General features: G+C 39.8%; 1 protein-coding gene across 4 annotated transcripts in view; it reads left to right on the forward strand.

Annotated features, from left to right (window-relative positions):
* Ube2h (ubiquitin conjugating enzyme E2 H) overlaps positions 1–19,726 on the forward strand; it is a 171,022-nt gene that overhangs the window by 134,054 nt on the left and 17,242 nt on the right. For 2 of the 4 annotated variants that reach the window (XM_087204535.1, XM_004856339.4), the window contains exons 4-5: positions 10,738–10,777; positions 12,485–12,537. The exons of the other annotated variants lie outside the window; for them this stretch is intronic. In XM_087204535.1, coding sequence (XP_087060661.1) covers positions 10,738–10,777; positions 12,485–12,537 — 93 coding nt within the window. The remainder of the gene's footprint in view (positions 1–10,737; positions 10,778–12,484; positions 12,538–19,726) is intronic. 4 annotated transcript variants of the gene reach the window in all.

Consider the following 19,726-nt stretch of genomic DNA (forward strand, 5'->3'; position numbering starts at 1 on the left):
TTCGCTGCCTGCTGCGCAAGTGCAAGGACCAGAGTTCAATCCCCGGTACCAAAAAAATAAATAAATAGAAATGAAAACAGACTCATGTCTTGGTTCCCTTTGAAAAACTTGTTCACATAGTTAAGATTTGTTTATGTTCCTATTGTTGGTGATACCCATATTGTTAGAAATAACTTTAGAGATTATCTTATTTGCCTCATTTTGAAGATGGGGAAAAATAAATGAGGCTGAAATATATCACTACTTAGTAGTTGCAGAGTCTGGCTTCTATCCTAGTTTTTGTTTTGTTTTTCACCATACCAAATACAGTCAGAATGGCTTTGTCTACCCCCTGGTACTGGGGATTAAACCCAAGACCTCATGCATGCTTTGCAAGTGCTCTAGCACTGGCCAACATCCCCAGCCCTTTTTTTTAATGGATTTATATATATATTTTTTGGTGTGGTACTTGAGATTCAACCAAGGAACATTTGTACTAAGCTGTATCCATCCAAGAGTCTTGCTAATTCACTTAGTTGCCCAGGCTAGGCTTGAACTTCCTATCCTTCTGCCTCAGCCTTGCAGAGTGCTGGGATTACAGTTGTGTGTCACCATGCCTGGATTTACTTTTTTTTTTGGTACCAGGGATTGAATTTGGGACCTTGCACTTTTGAGGCAGGTGGCAGAACCACTGAGCTAAATCCCCAGCCCTCGGATTTACTTTTTGAGACAGAGTCTTGCTGAGTTGTCCAGGCCAGCCACGAGTTTAGCAATCTTCCTGCCTCAGCCACTGCCCCACCCCCACCCCCTTCCTGGGATTACAGCATGTGCCACTGTCCCTAGCTCTAGAATGATCTTTTAAATTTATAACTGTTATAGTAATTGTATTTTCTCCTCTCCCCCCACTCGCCCTCCTCCTTCTTTGTTTTTTTTTTTTGGAGGGGGGAGGGTTGGTTTTGGAGACAGGGTCTCACTATGTAGTTCAGGGTGGCCTTGAACTCACTATGTAGCCCTTGAACTTGTGGCGATCCTCCTGCCCAGCCACTACATCAGGCCCAGCCAGTAATTGTATTTTCCATTTCCAGTGTGATATGGTTATAGAGAACACAATATCTCTAAATCATAAGATCCTTTGAAGCTGGGTGTTGTGGCACATGACTGTAATCTCAGCACTTGGAAGGCTGGGGCAGAAAGATTGCCTCAGTTCAAGGCCAGCCTGAACTACATAGTGAGACCATGTCTCAAGAAACCCAAAAATCCTCAGAGGGTTGAGAATGCAGTTCAGTGGTAGAGCACTTGCCTGACGTGTTAGAAGCCCTGGGTTCAATCCCCAGCATCACCAAAAACCAAACCAGGGACTGGGGATTTAGTTCAGTGGTTCTGCTGCCTGCCTTGCAAGTGCAAGGTCCCGAGTTAGACCTGGAACCAAAAACAAAACAAAACAAAAAATCCAAAACAAACAACCAAAACAGTCCTCTGATATTTTTTTCTTCCCATGATTTTCTTGACAGTTCCTAAAGGATTAAGAGATAGATATGTAGGACAGAGACTTTCATTTTACCATAAGGAAAGTGAGATGGAATTATGTGGCCAAGCTCATTAAGACAAAACTATAACATTACTGAGTCCTTACTGTGTGCCAGTTACTGTTCAAATGCTTTACATATATTGACTTATTTAATCTGCATGACAGTCATATGACATGTAGAAAATATTATTTAATCTAGCTTCAGGAATGAGAGATTAAGCAGCTTGCTGAAGGCTCACATTGTGGAACTTAGCAGTCTGTTACCTGATCTTTCAACTGTGACCTTTTATTAAGAATGGTAAAGACTTGAAATTGGATCTTATGATTTCAAATTGAGTGTATTCTATACTGTCCTGCTTCTAACCATGAATATACATACTGCCAGATTCCAACAGGGTAGTTAAATGAATGATCAGATTGAAAGTTAAACTATGGAGATGAGAAAGAGGCCACAGACTTCCAAATATAGGCAAGTAGGCTGAAGGTTTTGGTAATCCACTAGGTTGGGTAGGGGGTTATATGGTTAAAGGATAACACTGCACATTTTCTTAGTTATAAATAAACTTTCCTATCCATCCAGCCTATCCCTCAGATTCCATATTATCAGAGAGAAAGGAAGAAACAGAAAGGAGGACCCCTTGTTGAATTTGGATCTCCTGAACACAGGATCGATCAGAAGTTCCCATGACACAGGGCATTGACAGCTCCTTGCTTGGTTCTTCACCTGACAGCATGGGTCCATCTCCCTGAGTAGGAAAGGCCTAGCTCTCTGAAGAGACTTCCGCCCAGATGCAGGCTGCCACAGGCTGGGCCTGGCTGGCAGAGGTAAGGTGAAAAGCTATGAGAGTGTGCACTAATGCACACAGCTAGCATATGGCTGTCACCAGTGAGGCCAGTGTCGTCTCCACACCTGGTTTACACTCCAGCTGTGCTAGGAACTGAGATCCAAGTTATACCCTTAAAAAATGTATAGACTGAGATACTGCAAAGAAAGATAAGGTTCTATCATAAGTATAAATGAAGAAAAGGATTTTTAGTGCTGGGGATTGAACCCAGGGCCTTGTGCTTATTGCTAAGTGTACACTGTACCACTGAGCTGTACCTCCTAGCCCCTAAATATATATATTTTTTATCTCTTTTTTTCCTGTACTGGGGATCAAACTCAGGACCTTGTGCTTTTGAGGCAGGCACGGTGCCACTGAGCTAAATCCCCAGCTCCCCCAAAGTATATTTTGAACAGTCAATCCTACTTAAAAATGTAGAGTTAATCGATTTCGTTGCAGTCTTCACATATATGGACATTTGTCTTGATAGAATATCAGGATGACTTAATGTTTTTCCTTGTTGTTTTCTCGCAGGAATTCATAAATGTATCATTACATTACATCAGCCACAGCTGCCTCAATCCTCTCAGTTCAGGCTCATTTTATCCCTGGGAGATACCAGTACCATTTTTTGCCTCTTGTACTTTTCACCTACTTGCCTTAGGATGGATTTGCCTTATTTTCTTAAGTCATTTGTTTAACTTCTCATTTCAAGATACTTCTGATTCTAGGTGAAATTTATGGATAGGTGATTGGCCCCTGATAATTTCATTATCCATAAATTTAATCATCAATATCCTCTCAGAGGAGACACAAGTGAAATATAATAGTGAATTTTGCCTCTTTTATATTAACTCCAATATCAGAAGTTACTAAAAAATGTACACTACTTTATACAGACCCCTTTCTAGGATTGGACACTGAAATAAAAACCAGTTTTCAGCATGACTCAGCATGATAATATTTACCTTCTCTTCCTGTTAGCCTGAGAGTCAAGATACTTGTTATTCTAGAGCAGCTGAGTATTGGAGTGGAACAAGCAAAAGCATGACATACTTTTTTATTATAATAACCTGTGCTTTTTATGTTTTTAAAACATAGCTTTGTATCAGCTAAGCATGATTTAGATTCCTCCAGAATTATAAATCCCTTCTGCTAAAAGATACAGGACAGAGGTGGTGAGCCTTTTTTAGCTAGATATTTATTCTATTGTCTCCGCCCCCCCCCCAACAAGTTGCTAAAGCATTGCCAGAAGATAATTGTCCAAAAGATTAAAAGAGTTCTGGATTTTTTCTGGTTACATCATTAGAATATATCTGGAAGTGGAAAAAAACACTAATTCATGTAGATTAAAAATGACTTGCTGGGCTGGGGGAATAGCTCATTGGTAGCGAGCTTGCCTGGCACTGGAGAGGCCATGGTTTGAATCCTAGCACTGTATGAGGGAAGAAAAAAGACTTTCTGCTTCCACTTATGCTTCCATTTCAAAATACATTCTCTTAAAATCTCTTTAAAGTAGCTCCTGATTGAATGGAAACAAGTGTTGGTAAAGTCCTTTTGTTGCAGACATGTTCATTAGTGCACTGATAGCATTGCCAAAGGAAGGCAGCCATGCCAGGGCAAACATGCTCAGTCCTGAGGACACTCCTCCTCTGAATTCCTGCCCTGTTGTTTCCCAGCCTCCTCCCCTCCTCATCCAGAAGTTTCATCATTGGCATTGTTGTCCAGAATATAAATGGCTTTTCCAGAAACACTCTCCACAGCTTGTCCAAGAACAAATGTAAAGGAGATACACTGCTTTCCATTGATTTGCTTGGATTTTTAAAAATAATTTTAAAATGTCTGGTAACCACCATGAATGTAATCATTATGTACACCAAATGTGCACTAATGAAAATTAAAAATGTTTGGTATAAAAAAAGATCACTTAAATCTGGAAAGTGTTTTCTGATAGTATTGGTCTGGTGGTGCCTGTTTCCCAAAGACAAGGTTATAAACTCAGATTCTGCCAGTGTGGTACCACATGCCTGTAATCCCAGCACTTGGGAGCCTGAGGTGGGATTGCCATGATTTGAAGGTCACCCTGGGTTACTACATAGTGAGTTTAAGGCCAGCCTGGACTACATAGCAAGATCCTCTCTGAAAATAAACAAACAGTTCAGATTCTGCCTACTTTGGACTAGTCAGTGGGTTTTGTGGCTCTTCATGGTATTTTAGCATGTTGGTAGTGTTGTATTCTGCAGAGTAGTTCTGTACCTAAAAATGCTGCCTTACACTGTTAATTTCCTTTAGTGACTTCAGCATTGAACATTCATTTTGAGTCCTCTGTTCTCAGAGTTTTGGCCATTGTTACTAAATCCTAGATTTTTGGCACTGGTAGTGATTAGAAATAGAGAAAGGGTGGAGATTTTGGAGATCACACAATCTAGCTTTCTCTCTCCCTCTCTCTCTCTCTCTCTCTCTCCTCCCTCCCTCCCTCCCTCTCCCTCTCTCTCCCTCCCTCCCTCCCTCCCTCCCTCCCTCCCTCCCTCCCTCCCTCCCTCTCCCTCTCCCTCTCCCTCTCCCTCTCCCTCCCCTCCCTCCCTCCCTCCCTCCCTCCCTCCCTCCCTCTCCCTCTCCCTCCCTCCCTCCCTCCCTCCCTCTCCCTCCCTCCCTCCCTCCCTCCCTCCCTCTCTCTCTCTCTCTCTCTGTAGGTAAAGAAACAGAGGCACAGAAGTGAAATTTAGATTAAATGATTAGCCTAGGGCCTGCAGTTGAGGAGAGTTGGGGGTAGAACCCTTGTCCTGTTTAATATTTTGCTGTCTGCTTCTGCCCTGTGTCCCAGAACTCAGAGAGTCTTTTACAGGCCACTGGGGACTGGGCTCCAACCTGTCTATTACTAAAGCATATGTACACAAAGTTCTTTTTGGCCCTCTCCATTATGTACTCCTGGACTCAACTGGGCCAAATCTAGATTTAATTGAAAACAGTGTAGAAGCTATTATTGATTCCAAACGTACATTCAAAGCCACAGTCAACGAGAGAGGCACCTTAATCTTTCAAAAGCAGTTTTGATTATTACAGCTCTTCACCATAGCTAGCTCACTCCTTCCTTCCCTCACCTTTGCCCACCCCCTCAACCCCAGCCCCCCCACCCCCTTCTCTTGCCCCCTCCCCCTCTCCTTCTCTCTTTCACTGAGGATCAAACTCAGGACCCAGTGCTTACAAGTTAGGCATGGCATCAAATTGTTGAAGCTTAACTTCCCTGTAGTATTCCCATTCCATTTGTCTGAAATGTGACATTCCCCATTTTTTCTCTACCACTGTGGTGCTGTGAGCTGATTGAGCTGTCCTTCAACTAGCCACCTTCTTATTTATTTTTTTTTTATTTCTTTTCCTTCTTATTTATTTTTAAAATGGTAACAGTTTATTTGAAAAAATAAAAGTGAAGAGTGAGGAAGAACCTGGCAATGCAGAGCGAGCTTGAGCCAAGTAAAAAAGGAAAAAGCAAGATAAAAGTACACCCTGAAGCTTGGTGTGGTGGCGCAAGCCTGTAATCCCAGCACTTGGGAGGCTGAGGCAGGAGGATTGCTGTGAGTTCAAGGCCAGCCTGGGCTACATAGTGAGTCCAAGGCCAATCTGAACTACATAGCAAGACCCTGTCACCAAAAAAAGTACACCCTGGAGAACACAGTGTGGGCTATTGCGAGGAAAGCCACAATAGCCTTTTTATTTATTTTTTATTTTTTGGTACCATGGATCGAACTTGGGTCCTTGCGCTTGCACAGCAGGCGTCGAAACCACTGAGCTAAATCCCCGGGCCCTTCTTTTTATTTTTAAGACAAGCCATTTGTTAAGGACAAAAATCTCGATGGTGTGAATACTGTCCCATGATGGAGACTAGTTTTAGTGGGTTTCTGTCTCCCTTAAAAGAACCCCTGCTGCTTATCACCTCACCCCCTTGTTCCCTTCTCACTAACTTCTCTCCAGCTTCCTTCATGTCTTTTTGTTCTTCAAAGGCATCAAGCAGAGTGGCTGCTCGAGTTGCCCAAGATACACGACTACCTCACCTCCTTCGGAGTATGGCACCTTCTCACAATAGTCAGCACAAGGGACATTTGCCATAGATGTTGCTTCACTAGGTGTTTTGAGAGCTCTAGTAGAGGCAGGGTTTTAAATACCAAGAATTCATTTTGTCTTTCTTCTTCTTTTTTTTTTTTTTTGGTACTGGGGATCAAACTCTGGACCTTGTGCTTTCGAGGCTGGCGGCAGAACCACTGATCTAAATCCCTGGCCCTAAGAATTCATTTTCATTCTTAATATTAGCTACAAGCAAAACACTTTTCACTTGGTAGAACCATTGTCTTGAACTAAACCAGATAAGGGCTCACCTCACCACTGTTGCCTACTCATCAGAAAGTTTCCAGGGCTGTGGATGTAGCTGACTGGTAGAGCACTTTCCTGGAATGCACAAGGCCTTGGGTTCTGTTCCTAGCCCTGAAAGTAAAAAAGAGAAAGAAAAAGAGGGAGGGAACATTTCCTTGTAGTTGAGATAGCATATATTCCTGTATGTAACTGATCTTGAGGACTACATGCCTTATAAACCTGAAGGTCTTCTGATTTTTGTAATAAATTTGTATTATCTAAATGAAAGATTAAGATGTGAGATCACAAAATAGTTTTACTGATACTTTTCCTAAAAGGGTTTAGCACTAGCTAACCCATTGTATAACTAAGTCTACTTTAGATGCTTCATACTGCTTATAACTTTGAATTTGAAATTTTTTTTTAAACTACTAAAATTACACATTGCAGCCAGGCATGGTGGTGCATGCCTGTCATCCCAGCACTTGGGAGGCTGAGGCAGGAGGATTGCCACTATTTGAGGCTAGCTTGGGCTACACAGTCATTTCAAAGCCAGCCTGAACTACATAGCACGACCCTGTCTCTAAATAAAAAAACAAATAAAATAAAATAAAATTACACAGAACAGAACTTTAGCAGGGTTAGAAGAGAGGTAGAAATAATGGGGAAATTTCTCAAAGTTGACTACCACTGTCACTTCTGGCCTTTTCACATTGCCATGATCCTAGTGCAGAGATGGTGGTAAAGGTGATGAGATTTGGAAAGTACAATGGAGAAAATGTTCCAGCTGAGAATTCACTGTTAACCTTTGTACATATTTGCTTCCATTTTCTTATCTATGTGCACATTTGTATAAAGAAAAACAGAGCAAATAATGTACAAGTACTTTGTCTCTTTTTCAGAGGAATATAGTGTTAGGTAAATCACTTTTAATCACCTTTGACCTGTTTTGTTCTCTGTTCCTGCCATGACGGTGGTCCTAGATTCTACCTAAATTACTTTGCAACTTTAATATATGTCTGGAACAGTTTTCCCATAGTCAAAGCATGGGGAGGAAGTATCATTGCTTCGTTTTAGTCTACTTAAATGGTATGATGGTGTATATATCATTCTGTTAACTTTAGAGCTTTTTTAAAAAAGACTTTTAAAAAAATCCTTTTTTAAAAAAAATCTTTTTAAAAATACCTTTAGATCTGTCCAAGTGGATTCATACTGGTCTAGTTCATTGTGTTTGACTGTATAGATTCCCAGTAGGGGGTTATTTAGTTTTACAGTTCTATAGTTCTGGTCCTGTTGATAGGGCTAGATTTTGGCTTGTTGCTTTTATAAACAGTGCTGCTACAAATATTCTCATCTTGGACATCTATGAGTACTTTTCTAGGATCATACAGAATTTTTTTCCCTGATTTTTTTCCCTTTAGTATTAGAATTTGAACATTTCCATTAGGTTATTACAGTCTCTTCATAAACCACATACTCCAGAGTCTAGACTTCAATATGTCTTTTATTTTCTTAGTGAAAAATTAATATTGGACACAAGGCTGTGTTTGGTTTTTGAGACAAGGTGTTGCTATGTAGTCCAGGCTGGCCTCAGCAGTGATCCTCCTGCCTCAGCCTCCCGAGTATTGGGACTGCAGGCATGCACCACCATGCTGGGCATCACAAGGCTGTTTTTGCATCCAAGTAATTCAAACATTGCAGTGTTGTCTGTCTCTTTCTTTCCCATTCATTCATTCATTTTTATCTTTTTTTTTTGAATAAAAGAAGACAGTTTATTTGAAGATGGGGAAGGAAGGAGAGAGAGATGACAGACAGCTACTATGGAAGAGTAGGGAGAATTCAAAAGTGAATTGCTCTTCATTCTTTTAAAACCAGAGCATTTGAGACTAATTATTGAAGTTTTGAAGATGAACTGTATTCTGCAGCAGCTGCTCTCTTGGATTTAGGTGTTGTTCCTTTGTTTAACCCATGCCTGAATCTGCAGTATACAATTTTTAGGTACCTTGTTTGATCATTCCTGGTGGACTTTTCCTTTTTTGTTTTTGGTACCAGGGATCAAACTCAGGACTTTGTGCTTGCGAGGCAGGCGCGGTGCCACTGAGCTAAATCCCTGGCCCACCTGGTGGTCTTTTAACCATGGCACTCCAGTTATACTTTTTGTGTTTGGCAGGGTGGCCACATTTGCTGCTGGTTGACTTCTGAAGATGGTAGGTGGTAGAGCCACTGCAGCACCACAGCAGCGCATCTTACTATGATGCTTTCCAAACACCAACATCACTTGGTCAGCTCACTTCTGCCACTAAGACCAAAGAGTCACAGGGTTGTCTTGACAATAGTAGATGAAATTTGAAGCTATTTCAACACAGAGGATTTAAAAACAGAAATTAGAAGCAGGATTAGTACTTGGAGTGGCTGGAGCAAAGACTAGAATGCCAGAGATTTTGTGTTCACAATTGTGTCCCGTGCCCCCCCCCCCCCCGTTTCTAACTCAAGGGAAGTGTCTTAAGATTTTAGAGACAACCTCTTTAGCAACTCAGCTGAGGCTCGTCTTCCCCTGCAACTCTGCATCTTTCTGTCTTTCCCTATCTTTTTTTTGTGTGTGTGTGTGTACTGGGGATCAAACTCGGGCCCTTGCGCTTGCGCAGCAGCCGGTGAAACCACTGAGCTAAATCCCTGACCCTCTTTTCCTGTCTTTGTGTGTGTGTTCCCCCTGCCCATTTGCATTCTCCCAGCTGTGTTGGTACTACTCTGTACACGTTGCAGTTGTTTCTGTCTCTTGTGCTATTGATATAGTTCTCTCTTCCAGAATATTTTGCTGTCTTACTTTTGTACCCCAGACAAGCTTGTTGACTGCCATATAGGTGCTGACATATATGTTTGAAATGAAAGGAAAGAACCTGTGAGGATAAGGTGAGGGGGACCTGGGACTGGTACATGTAGTGGTGGTGAGAACTGCCGTAGAAAGAAACTGGAATTTATTCCAAGTGTGGAATGGAATAAAGCCATCTTAAATGAGGAAGTGAAGTGATAAGGATGACAGAATGACAGCTTTGATGATGGATCTCTGCTTTAGAATATTGTCTCTCGCATATATACATACTGATTAAATCACTGGTTTTAAGTTAGAAAATAAATTGATTTCTCCTTAGAATGTTAAATCGGTGTTTTTCTAGGAAATACTTTTTTTGTTTTTTGGAACAGGGGATGGAACTCGGTCGGGACCTTCTGCTTGCGAGGCAGGCACTGGAACCAGCTAAATCCCTGGCCCTCTAAGAATACATGTGTTTTTTTTTTTTTGGTATCGGGGATTGAACTCGAGTCCTTGTGCTTGCGAGGCAGACGGCAGAACCACTGAGCTAAATCCCCGGCCCTAGGAATACGTTTTTAAAAGAAATTTAAATCCATTACAGATATAGCTATCTCAGATTTTTTTTTTTTAACTTCTTTTCTCATTTCTTGGTTGCCTGGATTTTAATCAAAATTGGGTTTCCTTGAATTAGTAGACTAAAAGTAAACAAAATATTTTGGTCACTGTTCTTTGGAAATCCTTTGTGGTTTGGAAGTGGTATTCCTCTAGGATTTCGGCAGCTTCATTCACATTCCACAGACAGTCCAGCCAAATGATGCTAGTAAATGGGCTTCAGAAGAAGTTCAGGTGCAGAGTCTCAAATTTAGAGCTTGAGCAATAAAACTGTTGGGAGGGAGACTCCAAGTGAAGTTTCTTAACTTTTATCTTGACATTAGTTATAAAACATTTAGTATTATAAATTCTCCTTGGGTGAGTACTTCTATAGCTCAGCAAACAATTGCTTTGTAAGATTATTTTGTATAAAAAGCTGCATTTCTTCCAAAGTTTGAGAATTCTTACATATTTTGGTTCATTGAAATTGTCAGGAGAACATATAGTATTAGCACTAGCCAAAGATCTGAGGTTGTAAATAATGATTTATTTATGAGCATTATCACCTTTTCCCAATACTGAAGTTATTTCCAGGTCTGACATACATTAAGACTCATTGTTCTCTGGATCTTTTTGCTTCTAATTAACATCTCTTTTTACAGGATTCATGAATAAAATTTTCCATCCCAACATTGATGAAGCGTAAGTAACTATTTAAAAATGTTTATATGTTAGCAACAACTGCTCTTGGTCAGAGTACCTCTCTCTCTCTCTCTCTCTCTCTCTCTCTCTCTCTCTCTCTCTCTCTCTCTCTCTCTCTATCTCTCTCTCTCTGTCTCTCTCTCCATTATAAAAGAACCCTCAGTTATCATTTTGGGTTTGATGGGAGGCAGGACTGTTTGAGTGCTCATTTGAAATGTAGAGTCCCAAGGATATGGTATTACAGACGACTGTGCTCCACTCAGTGTGCTGCTTAGTATTTTCCATTGTCCTGACTAGATCCTTCATTTCCCTCACTATCCAATGTTAATTTCTAATGTTCCACATCTCAGTTCTTATTGTATAGGTACAGATCAGTGATCTGTTTTCAATTTACAAATTTACTATTTTGAGCCTTTAAGGTATTTCTTTTTCAAGGAAAGGCAAGTATGAATGATTAGTTTCATTGCAGTCAGTGACTCAATTATTCCCTTTCTTTGCTTCTAGTATTTTATTAGTGATTTGGGGGGAGGGGCAGGTTCTCTCTATGTAGTTCAGCCTGGCCTTGAATGTACTATGTAGCCCAGGCTGGCCTCAAACTCAATCCTCTTTTCTCAGCCTCCCAAGTGCTGGGATTCTAGGCGTGCACCACCATGCCCAGCTGTAAGTGATATTTTAAAATGATTCTAGTATAGTCTATTTTGTCCTCCCACTGGTATTTAGAACACATAATTATTTGGACTGCAGTTTTTACTTTGCATGGCGTTCAGTTTTGCTGTTGGTCACACAATTTACATATGAGGATTCTCTGGACCTTGCATGAGTAGGTTGTATATATACATCTTGCCTTTTCATCATTTAATTTTTCAGGGTATCAGTCATCCTAACAAAGGATATTCTCTTATGTAAGCAAAGTATAGATGTCAGATTTAGTAATTTAATACTGTGATAATTTTTTACCTAATCTGCTTCCATACTGCAATGATGAATCTTTTTTTTTGAGACAGAGCCTCTCTGTGCAGTTCAGGCTGGCCCTGAACTCACTGTGTAGCCTAGGCTGGCCTTGAACTCTGGGTGATCCTCCTGCCTGAGGCTCCCAAGTGCTGGGATTACAGGTGTGTTTCACCATGCCCAGCAGTAATGTACTTTTTATTTTTTTGGTACCTGGGATTGAACTTGGGACCTTTCTCTTGCGAGGCAGGCGAAGAAGCACTGAGCTGAATCCCTGGCCCAGTAATGTACTTTTTAACACCTTTTTTCTTTCTTTTTTAAGGAAAAGAAAGGATTTAGCCCTGGATCACATTGCAATCATCTGTCGTGCTTCCTTATGCAACTGTAACGTGGAATAGTTCTTTGGGCTGCTCTTTATAAAGTTAATGTTTTTAAAGACTAGACTGGTTATTTTATAAATTGGTCTTCAGTTTGAGTTTGCTTGTTTCACTAGAGTCAGGGTATGTACACACTTAGCCACACAGAGAGATCTCTGCCTTTACTTTCCAGTGTTAATTCTGATCACCTGGTTACCACTTTCCTTTTCAATCTGTACGGGGACACTTAAGGCCTTATAAATAGTCTCATATTTTCTCCCAATTGGGTTTTGTTTTGTTTTTAAAGGATTTATGAAAAGCATTTCAAGTCAAAATTAGTTGCCAGTTACATGCAACTAACTTTGTAATTTTTTTTAAATTCCATTCTTTCCATCTGTTTCAGGTCAGGAACTGTGTGTCTAGATGTAATTAATCAAACTTGGACAGCTCTCTATGGTGAGTTTCGCCAAGGGTTATTTTTTTGGAGATGTTGAGATACTGCCTAAAATAATGTTTGGCTTTGCTTTTCTAACTTAAGATGTTTTGTTGGGAATGGGAAGGGATTTTGAGGGATGGATGGGAAAGTTTGATCAGTGAAAAAAAAATGTTTTCTAAAGTACAAACTTCAGTTTAACAGTGCAAATTTAAAATATTTTTATGAGATTCTGAGCTTAAGGTTTAGTGTACACAGATAACTCATACGTAAACATTTACATATGTGTGTACTCAGAAGCACATTGTATATGTGTTTATATGTATATCATTTAATTTTGGAAAATTTAGGAATGTCTTTCTTAAGTTAGGTGAATGATACAATAAGAGATTCCAGAGATCATCTGTTTCAAAGGCCAGATGCTCCTTATGAAGCGGAGTGACTGAGCCTTTCTTTGGGTCTGAAATTAACTCAGCTCTTACAGTGAATCAACAAATGAATGTCCCAGCTCCACAGAATCTTATGCCGAACATCACAGAGAGATAGAGGAGTATTAGGCCTTCTTTCCTTGAGCTTTAACTGCTTAGGGAGCTGAGAATTTTCTAAAATAAATTTAAAGTTAGAGATGCAACAAATGGGATTTTTCTACCTACATGTCCAAGTACTCAGATTCATGGACATCCTGTGCTCCAGTGCCCCTACCCCAAGAGCTTCCTCTGATTCTTCTGCTGACGCTCATCTCTGGGTACTCTTTCTCTTTATAGCTCTTTCTTATGCTTCACTTATACTTTTGTACCTGTATTTGTTGTTTATGGCTACATTTTTGTCCTGCTAGACTTGTTTCTTACCTGAAGGGCTGTCAGGTGCATGTCTGATCTGTCTTTAAGTCCTTGGACTCCTAGCACAATACCTCTCAGCAGTATGAGTTGCAGGAATGAGAGGTATGTGTAACAGTTGCTGAAGGCCACAGGTAGAAGAAGGAAAGATCGCTTACGGCTGGGCTTATCTTTGGATGGCTTCCTTTAGTTGAAGCATTGTGAGACCTTTTAATGGTCTAAGGTAAAAAGGCCTCTCAGCCCTCCCACAGGCTGAGAGTCACCTTTGCCAGGCATCCTTGTACCAGGTTGGTGAGTGAGAATCACAGAGGGAGGTTGGTCACCAACAGAACAGTTAATCCCCCCACCTTGATCCTGTCATTTAAAAATTATTTCCTCTACCTAGAATTCTGGTTTTCATATGACTAGGACCCTTCTTTTCTCACTTCAAGCGTCACCTCCTCAGAGAAGCCATTTCATTGCACAGTACCTTCTTTTAAATAAAAATTTTTAAAAGCTTGGGCTGGGGATTTAGCTCAGTGGTGCCGCTGCCTGTCCCAAAAGTGCAAGGACCCAAGTTTGATTCCTGGTACCCAAAAATAAAAAAAAATTTTTTAAACCTGTTATTTATCATTTATCTTGTTCTTTTTAATTATACGTGCCATGAAAGTTAGTGACTTACTTGTGCTTGTCTACACACACACACACACACACACACACACACACACACAGAGGCCTAAAGCAGTACCAAATGTACAGTGAGAATTTAACTGTTGACTTAAATGAATGCAGTAACTATGCTCTGCTGTTTAATATGAAAAGTTTTAGGGAGACATTGTCATAAGGAGATGAGACAACAAGAGAGAACATATACTCTGAAGCTGATTAAGTGGATTCCTTTTAAGATTTTTTTCTTATCTTTTTTTATGGTTTAAAAAAGTCTCATGGCAGGCTGCCTGGAATATCTAATGTAATGAAGTGTTTTCTTAAACTACATTCACATTTTACAAATGTACATATCAAAATACTGCAAGCTGGTTCCAATTACAATGAAGTAAATTAGACTTAGTTTCATTAAATCTTTTACCATTGACCAGAAAAGCTTCCTAGGAGAGGTTTGCTGATTCTCAAGTACCTCTTATCTTAGAACAAAATTTTTTAAATGACAGCTTTATTGAATTATGATGCACCAACATACAACTCATTCACTTAAAGTAATTCAGTAGCTTTTAGTATATTCACAATAATGTGCAACCATCACTATAGTCAATTTTAGAATATTTTCATCCCCTCAAAAAGAAATTCATACTCTAGCTATCCCCCAAAACATTTCCTGGCAGCTATACCCTACTGTTCAGTTTCTGTAGATTTGTCTCTTCTAGACATTAGTTATCAATGAAGTTATATGAGATATGATCTTCTGTGACTGGCTTTGTATGTTTCATAAGTTTTCAAGGTTCATCTGGTTATAACATGTATCAGAATTTCCTTTATATGACTAATATTTCATTATTACCACATTTTGTTTATGTGTTTGTCATAACATAGACATTTAGTTTGTTTACACCTTTGGGCTATTATAAATAATCCATTGGTAAATATTTGTACATAAATCTTTGGGGTTTTGTGGGGAGGGGAAGGGACCAAGGTCTCAGTTTATAGTTCAGGCTGGCCTTGAGGTCACTGTGTAGCCCAGGCTGACCTCCAACTCAGGGCAATCCTTCTGCCTTAGCCTCCTGAGTGCTGAGATTACAGGTGTGCACCACCACGCCTGGCTCAAAAGTTGTACCGTTTTTACATTCCCACCAGCAGCTAGCTTTATGACCAAGGTTTCATCATATTTATAATTACAATATGTTCTTATTTTCTTGCAAAGCACTTAATAAGCAATAAGAGTTAAAGCACATTGGTCAAAGTGAACTGAAATGAGACTTCCACAGTGCATATGTATGAGTTAGTCAAAGTGTTCCATAACAACTAATACTACAGGTAAGTGCAGGAAAACAAAAAGATTTCAAGAATGTAGTCAAAAGCATACTGAGCGTGGGAGAATTGATCTGACACTGTACTCAAAACTATTCTAAAAAAAAAGTGTTAATATTTCTTTCATGGAAAGTTTTAGAATGAGCAGGTAGTAAACACACTTTATATAAAAGTAATAGTAGAAACATTGGTTCATATAACCTTGAAGTTTATTCTTTAAACTTATCTGATCTTGAGTTCTGAACTAAATTTTTATTACAAACTGCTAAAGCGTCTGGCATTGAAGGTGAATTCTCAGCCACTCTGTTTCCTGCAGTGATCCTTAAGAGAGTCTCAGTTCAAAGGACAAAAAAAATTCAACCTAACTTTATACTAAAAACTAATAGAGAAAGTTGGTATGTTAACATAAATATTAAACTGAAAAGCCAAAGGTATCCTAGCACCTGGAATTTGTTCCAACACCTGCCTCTTCCGTGTAATCCGGTGAGCAGAGACTTGATTGTGAAATTTCCTGCTGTTCATTTTGCCTGCAGTGTGTACTGTACAGTGGGCATAAGAATGTATAGTAGAACAACAGTTCTCAGTTGAAATTTCAGACTTTACATTAATCATAACCTAATAGTAAACAGTGTCCATGTTAGCGGTAAATTTAGTTCTCTGTCCAGTTCCTTCCCAAGAATATTGATTTCTGATGGCCCATTTGACACATTGCTTCTGTTCTCATCCAGTGTTCTCTTTGCCAAGTGCGTGCAGTTTGTTCATTCAGAAGTTCAAAATTGTGTAATTGTTTAATCACCCAGTAATTTAAAATTTTATATTATTTAACCTTGCAGGAGAACTAATTATATTTTGCAATATGGTTAATTTTGTAAAGATGCTTGTCATCAATATGGAGTAATCAAGAATGAAGTTATCTATGTGACTCTTGCACCATTAAAAGAAAGTAACAAGGTCGGGGATTTAGCTCAATGGCACCACGCCTGCCTGGCAAGCACAGGGTCCTGAGTTCAATCCCCACTACCATAAAATAAAAAATATAAGAAAGTAGCAGATGACAAAATTGATTCATTTTTGGAATTCTTGCGTGGTAGCATTTTTTCACCTCCCTTCCTGCTCTTCCACACAGCAGTGAGAAAAGCATTGGAAAACTTAAAATGCAGCCAAGAGGGTCTGGATTTCAGTTTCAGAAACAAATGTAATTTTAAAGACTCATGGAGAGTTCATTAAGCTATGGGTAGCTTTTAAGCTCCTCTTTTGTTTTCTAGTTTTTCATTTTCTCCAAAACACATTTCATCTGTAGCTGGCTTAGCAGCCCACATTCCTGCACTGCAGTAGTTTTAATCTCCTGAATACTTGAGCCCTGCACATGTGTTTCTCTCTCAGCTTTCATTAACATTCACCCTAGATTGACTGGTAAATCACTTACATTGTGAATAAATAATATGGAAAACTATTTTCTTATAAAATTGGGGCAGTTTGTAATTCTTCCCTTGTGGTCACTAGCTGGTAGATTGGATACTCCTACTGTTACATTGCTGAGGAGAAAAATAAACATTTTGGATGTTACTTCACCTAGTCACCTGGGGCACTAGTAACAGATGAATGAAGTCGACTGCTGATAGAAGGAATGTGGACAGAATTTAGAGATCAGATAAGAAAACAAGTTACTTTTACTGGAGACTTAGGGATATTTAAACATTTAATAATTCTCCTATCCCTCTTTTCGGCCAAGTAGCCTATGAATCTTCCTAAATAATTCAGATTTGAAGGTAATTGTATCTTAAAACAGTGGTTTATGTTGCATTAATATATACTATTCATGGACATTTGAGTATAGTTACACTGACAAGGAGCCTATGTATGTGTTTGTTCATGGCTTATGGGCTGGCCAGCTACCATTTGAACATGCTCGAGAACTCAGTTTTGATCCATCCATGTTGGAATCAGACATCCTCCTACCTTTGGAGCAGCTGGATGTCAGCCTGAATCTTCTAGGTACAGGCCAGGTAGAACAGTTTCCAGTGCACCTAAGAAAAGATGTGCAGTGTTTTAGATTTGCTGGCTTTCATACTATTTGGCTAGTGCCATAACCAACCCCCTTTATCTGCTTAGATGTCTTCAGAGGTAGTAATATGTGGCTCAGGAGTTTTAATTCGTTTTTCTCACAGGAAAATGGAGTCGTCTTGGGTTGAACAATTGCTGGAAATTTATTAGAAATACTGCAATTGCCAGGCATGGTGACACATGCCTATAATCCCAGTTGGGATGCTAAGACAGGAGAATCGATGCAAGTTTGAGACTAGATTGGACTACATAGTGAGTTCGAGCACAGCCTGAACTACATAGTGAGACCCTGTCTCAAAAGAAAAAAGCAATGCTGCATTTACTAGTGGTCAGCTTTAGAACCATAAAGCAGGCTAGGCTTTATGGATTGTGGAACATGAGCCAGCCAGGGTGTGACTCTGAAAGACAACCATAGCTACATTCTGCTTCTTTTAAGGTTACAGTTTTAGGGCTCGACATCCATTCTCAATTATATGGACAAGTATCCTTGACTGGTTTTCTCTTCCTTTCCTTGTCATTACAATGTATAAGTAAACATGCGTGGACACTTAGCTTGTGATTTCATGATGTTATCTCTTGTTATTTTCTGACAGTGACAACTAAATTATAGCCTAATTTAAAAAACTATTTTAATAATGAGTTTTTGTATAACTGTAAGAATACCCAGCTAGAGGGCTGGGGATTTAGCTCTGGCACCATGCCTGCCTTGCACACACAAGGTCCTGAGTACAATCCCTGGTACCAAAAAAAAAAAAGAATACCCAGCTAGAGCTGGAGATGGTGGTGCACACCTGTAATCAGTATTTAGGAGGCAGAGGCAGGAGAATCAGCATGAGTTTGAGGGCAGCCTGCGCTACATAGCAAGACCCTGTCTCAAAAAACAAACAAACAAACAAAAAGACCTAGCTAATTATACATTAACTGCCCTCATTTCAAGAAAGTTAATAATAAATTCTATTACCATGTTTTAGCTTACAGTCTCTGAAAGTAAGCAAGGTCATAGCAGGCTTGACCTAGAATGACCTCTAACAAATATCTCAAAAAGGCAAGAAGTAGGGGCTGGGGATTTAGCTCAGTGGTTTTGTCGCCTGCTGCATAAGCGCAAGAACCTGAGCTCGATCCCCGGTACCCAAAACAAAACAAAACAAACAAACTTGAGAAGTGTGTTGAGATTGACAAGCCAATGAGCAGTATTTGGCAAGCAGGGGTTTTCTTCATTCTGGTCTATGTAACAGTATTCATTTTCTTCTGTAGATCTCTGCAGTTTAAATGCATTGGGGGAGGGGCCATAATTAGGCAACAAAAAGGAAATGATTTTATAAGTAAGTTTGGAACGCTTTAAAATAGTCCATGTTGGGCCGGAGATTTAGCTCAGTGGTTTCGCCACCTGCTGCACAAGTGCAAGGACCCGAGTTCCATCCCCGGTACCAAATCAAACAAACAAAAAAATAGTTCATGTTATTATAATTACACACCTCAGGTTAGTGACCTGGTGATTAGTACTTAGCAGAATATATCTACTGTTCTCCACATTTTTGTACCTTGCATCTTTGACATTACCCTTTCCCACTTAAACAGTGACCTGTTTCTAAGCTTAAAATATTTGAAAGCCAAAATTCTACCACTGACATTAAGTAATGTCATGTGTATTGCAAAATTCTTTTAAGTATTTGATCACCATCACTCCCACCCTCCTACCTCCACCCCACTGCCCAATATGGGAGGTTGAACCCCAGGTCTTCATACTAAACTACACTGCCAACCCTTTTTTATTTTTATTTTGAGACAGGGACTCACTAATTTAAGTTGCCCAGAGTGGGTTTGAACTTTCAACCTTCCTCAGCCTTCCAGAGTGCAGGGATTGCCACCAAGGCCCACTGAGTGTTATACTAATCCTTAATTCCTACTAATTGCTCTAGCTTTTGAAGAGTTGTGAGTAGGGATATGTTTCCATCTGTTTGGGCTTTTGCCTGCATTGAAGCCTTTGTATTTTATCCACACATAAAACCCTCTCAGTTAAATAATTATATGCATTCTTACATTTATTTAGCAGATTGGCAGTGGTGTACATTGTTCTATTTGCAGCTTGTTAGCATTCACCAAACTAACTGGCAAACTAATGGGGCCTGCACCACAGAACATCTCTGGGGTGGGCTACTCCAGCTCACCCCTTATGTGCCCTCGGGACAGCAGGGAAATGGGCTGCTGATCATTGAAGCTGAGTTCAAAGTCATTCTTTCAGAAAATGTTACATTTTGAAGTCTGCCTCTCTTTCTGAGGATATTCTAGGTTGGCTTTATTGAAGTTTCCTCAGGGAGAATGTCTGCCATTTTTTAAGGCCTTCTGCTTA

Source organism: Heterocephalus glaber, unplaced genomic scaffold (assembly GCF_053883595.1).
Source record: "Heterocephalus glaber isolate CG9 unplaced genomic scaffold, H.glaber_assembly_v1.0 deba00000546, whole genome shotgun sequence".
NCBI classification, from domain to species: Eukaryota; Metazoa; Chordata; class Mammalia; order Rodentia; family Bathyergidae; genus Heterocephalus; species Heterocephalus glaber.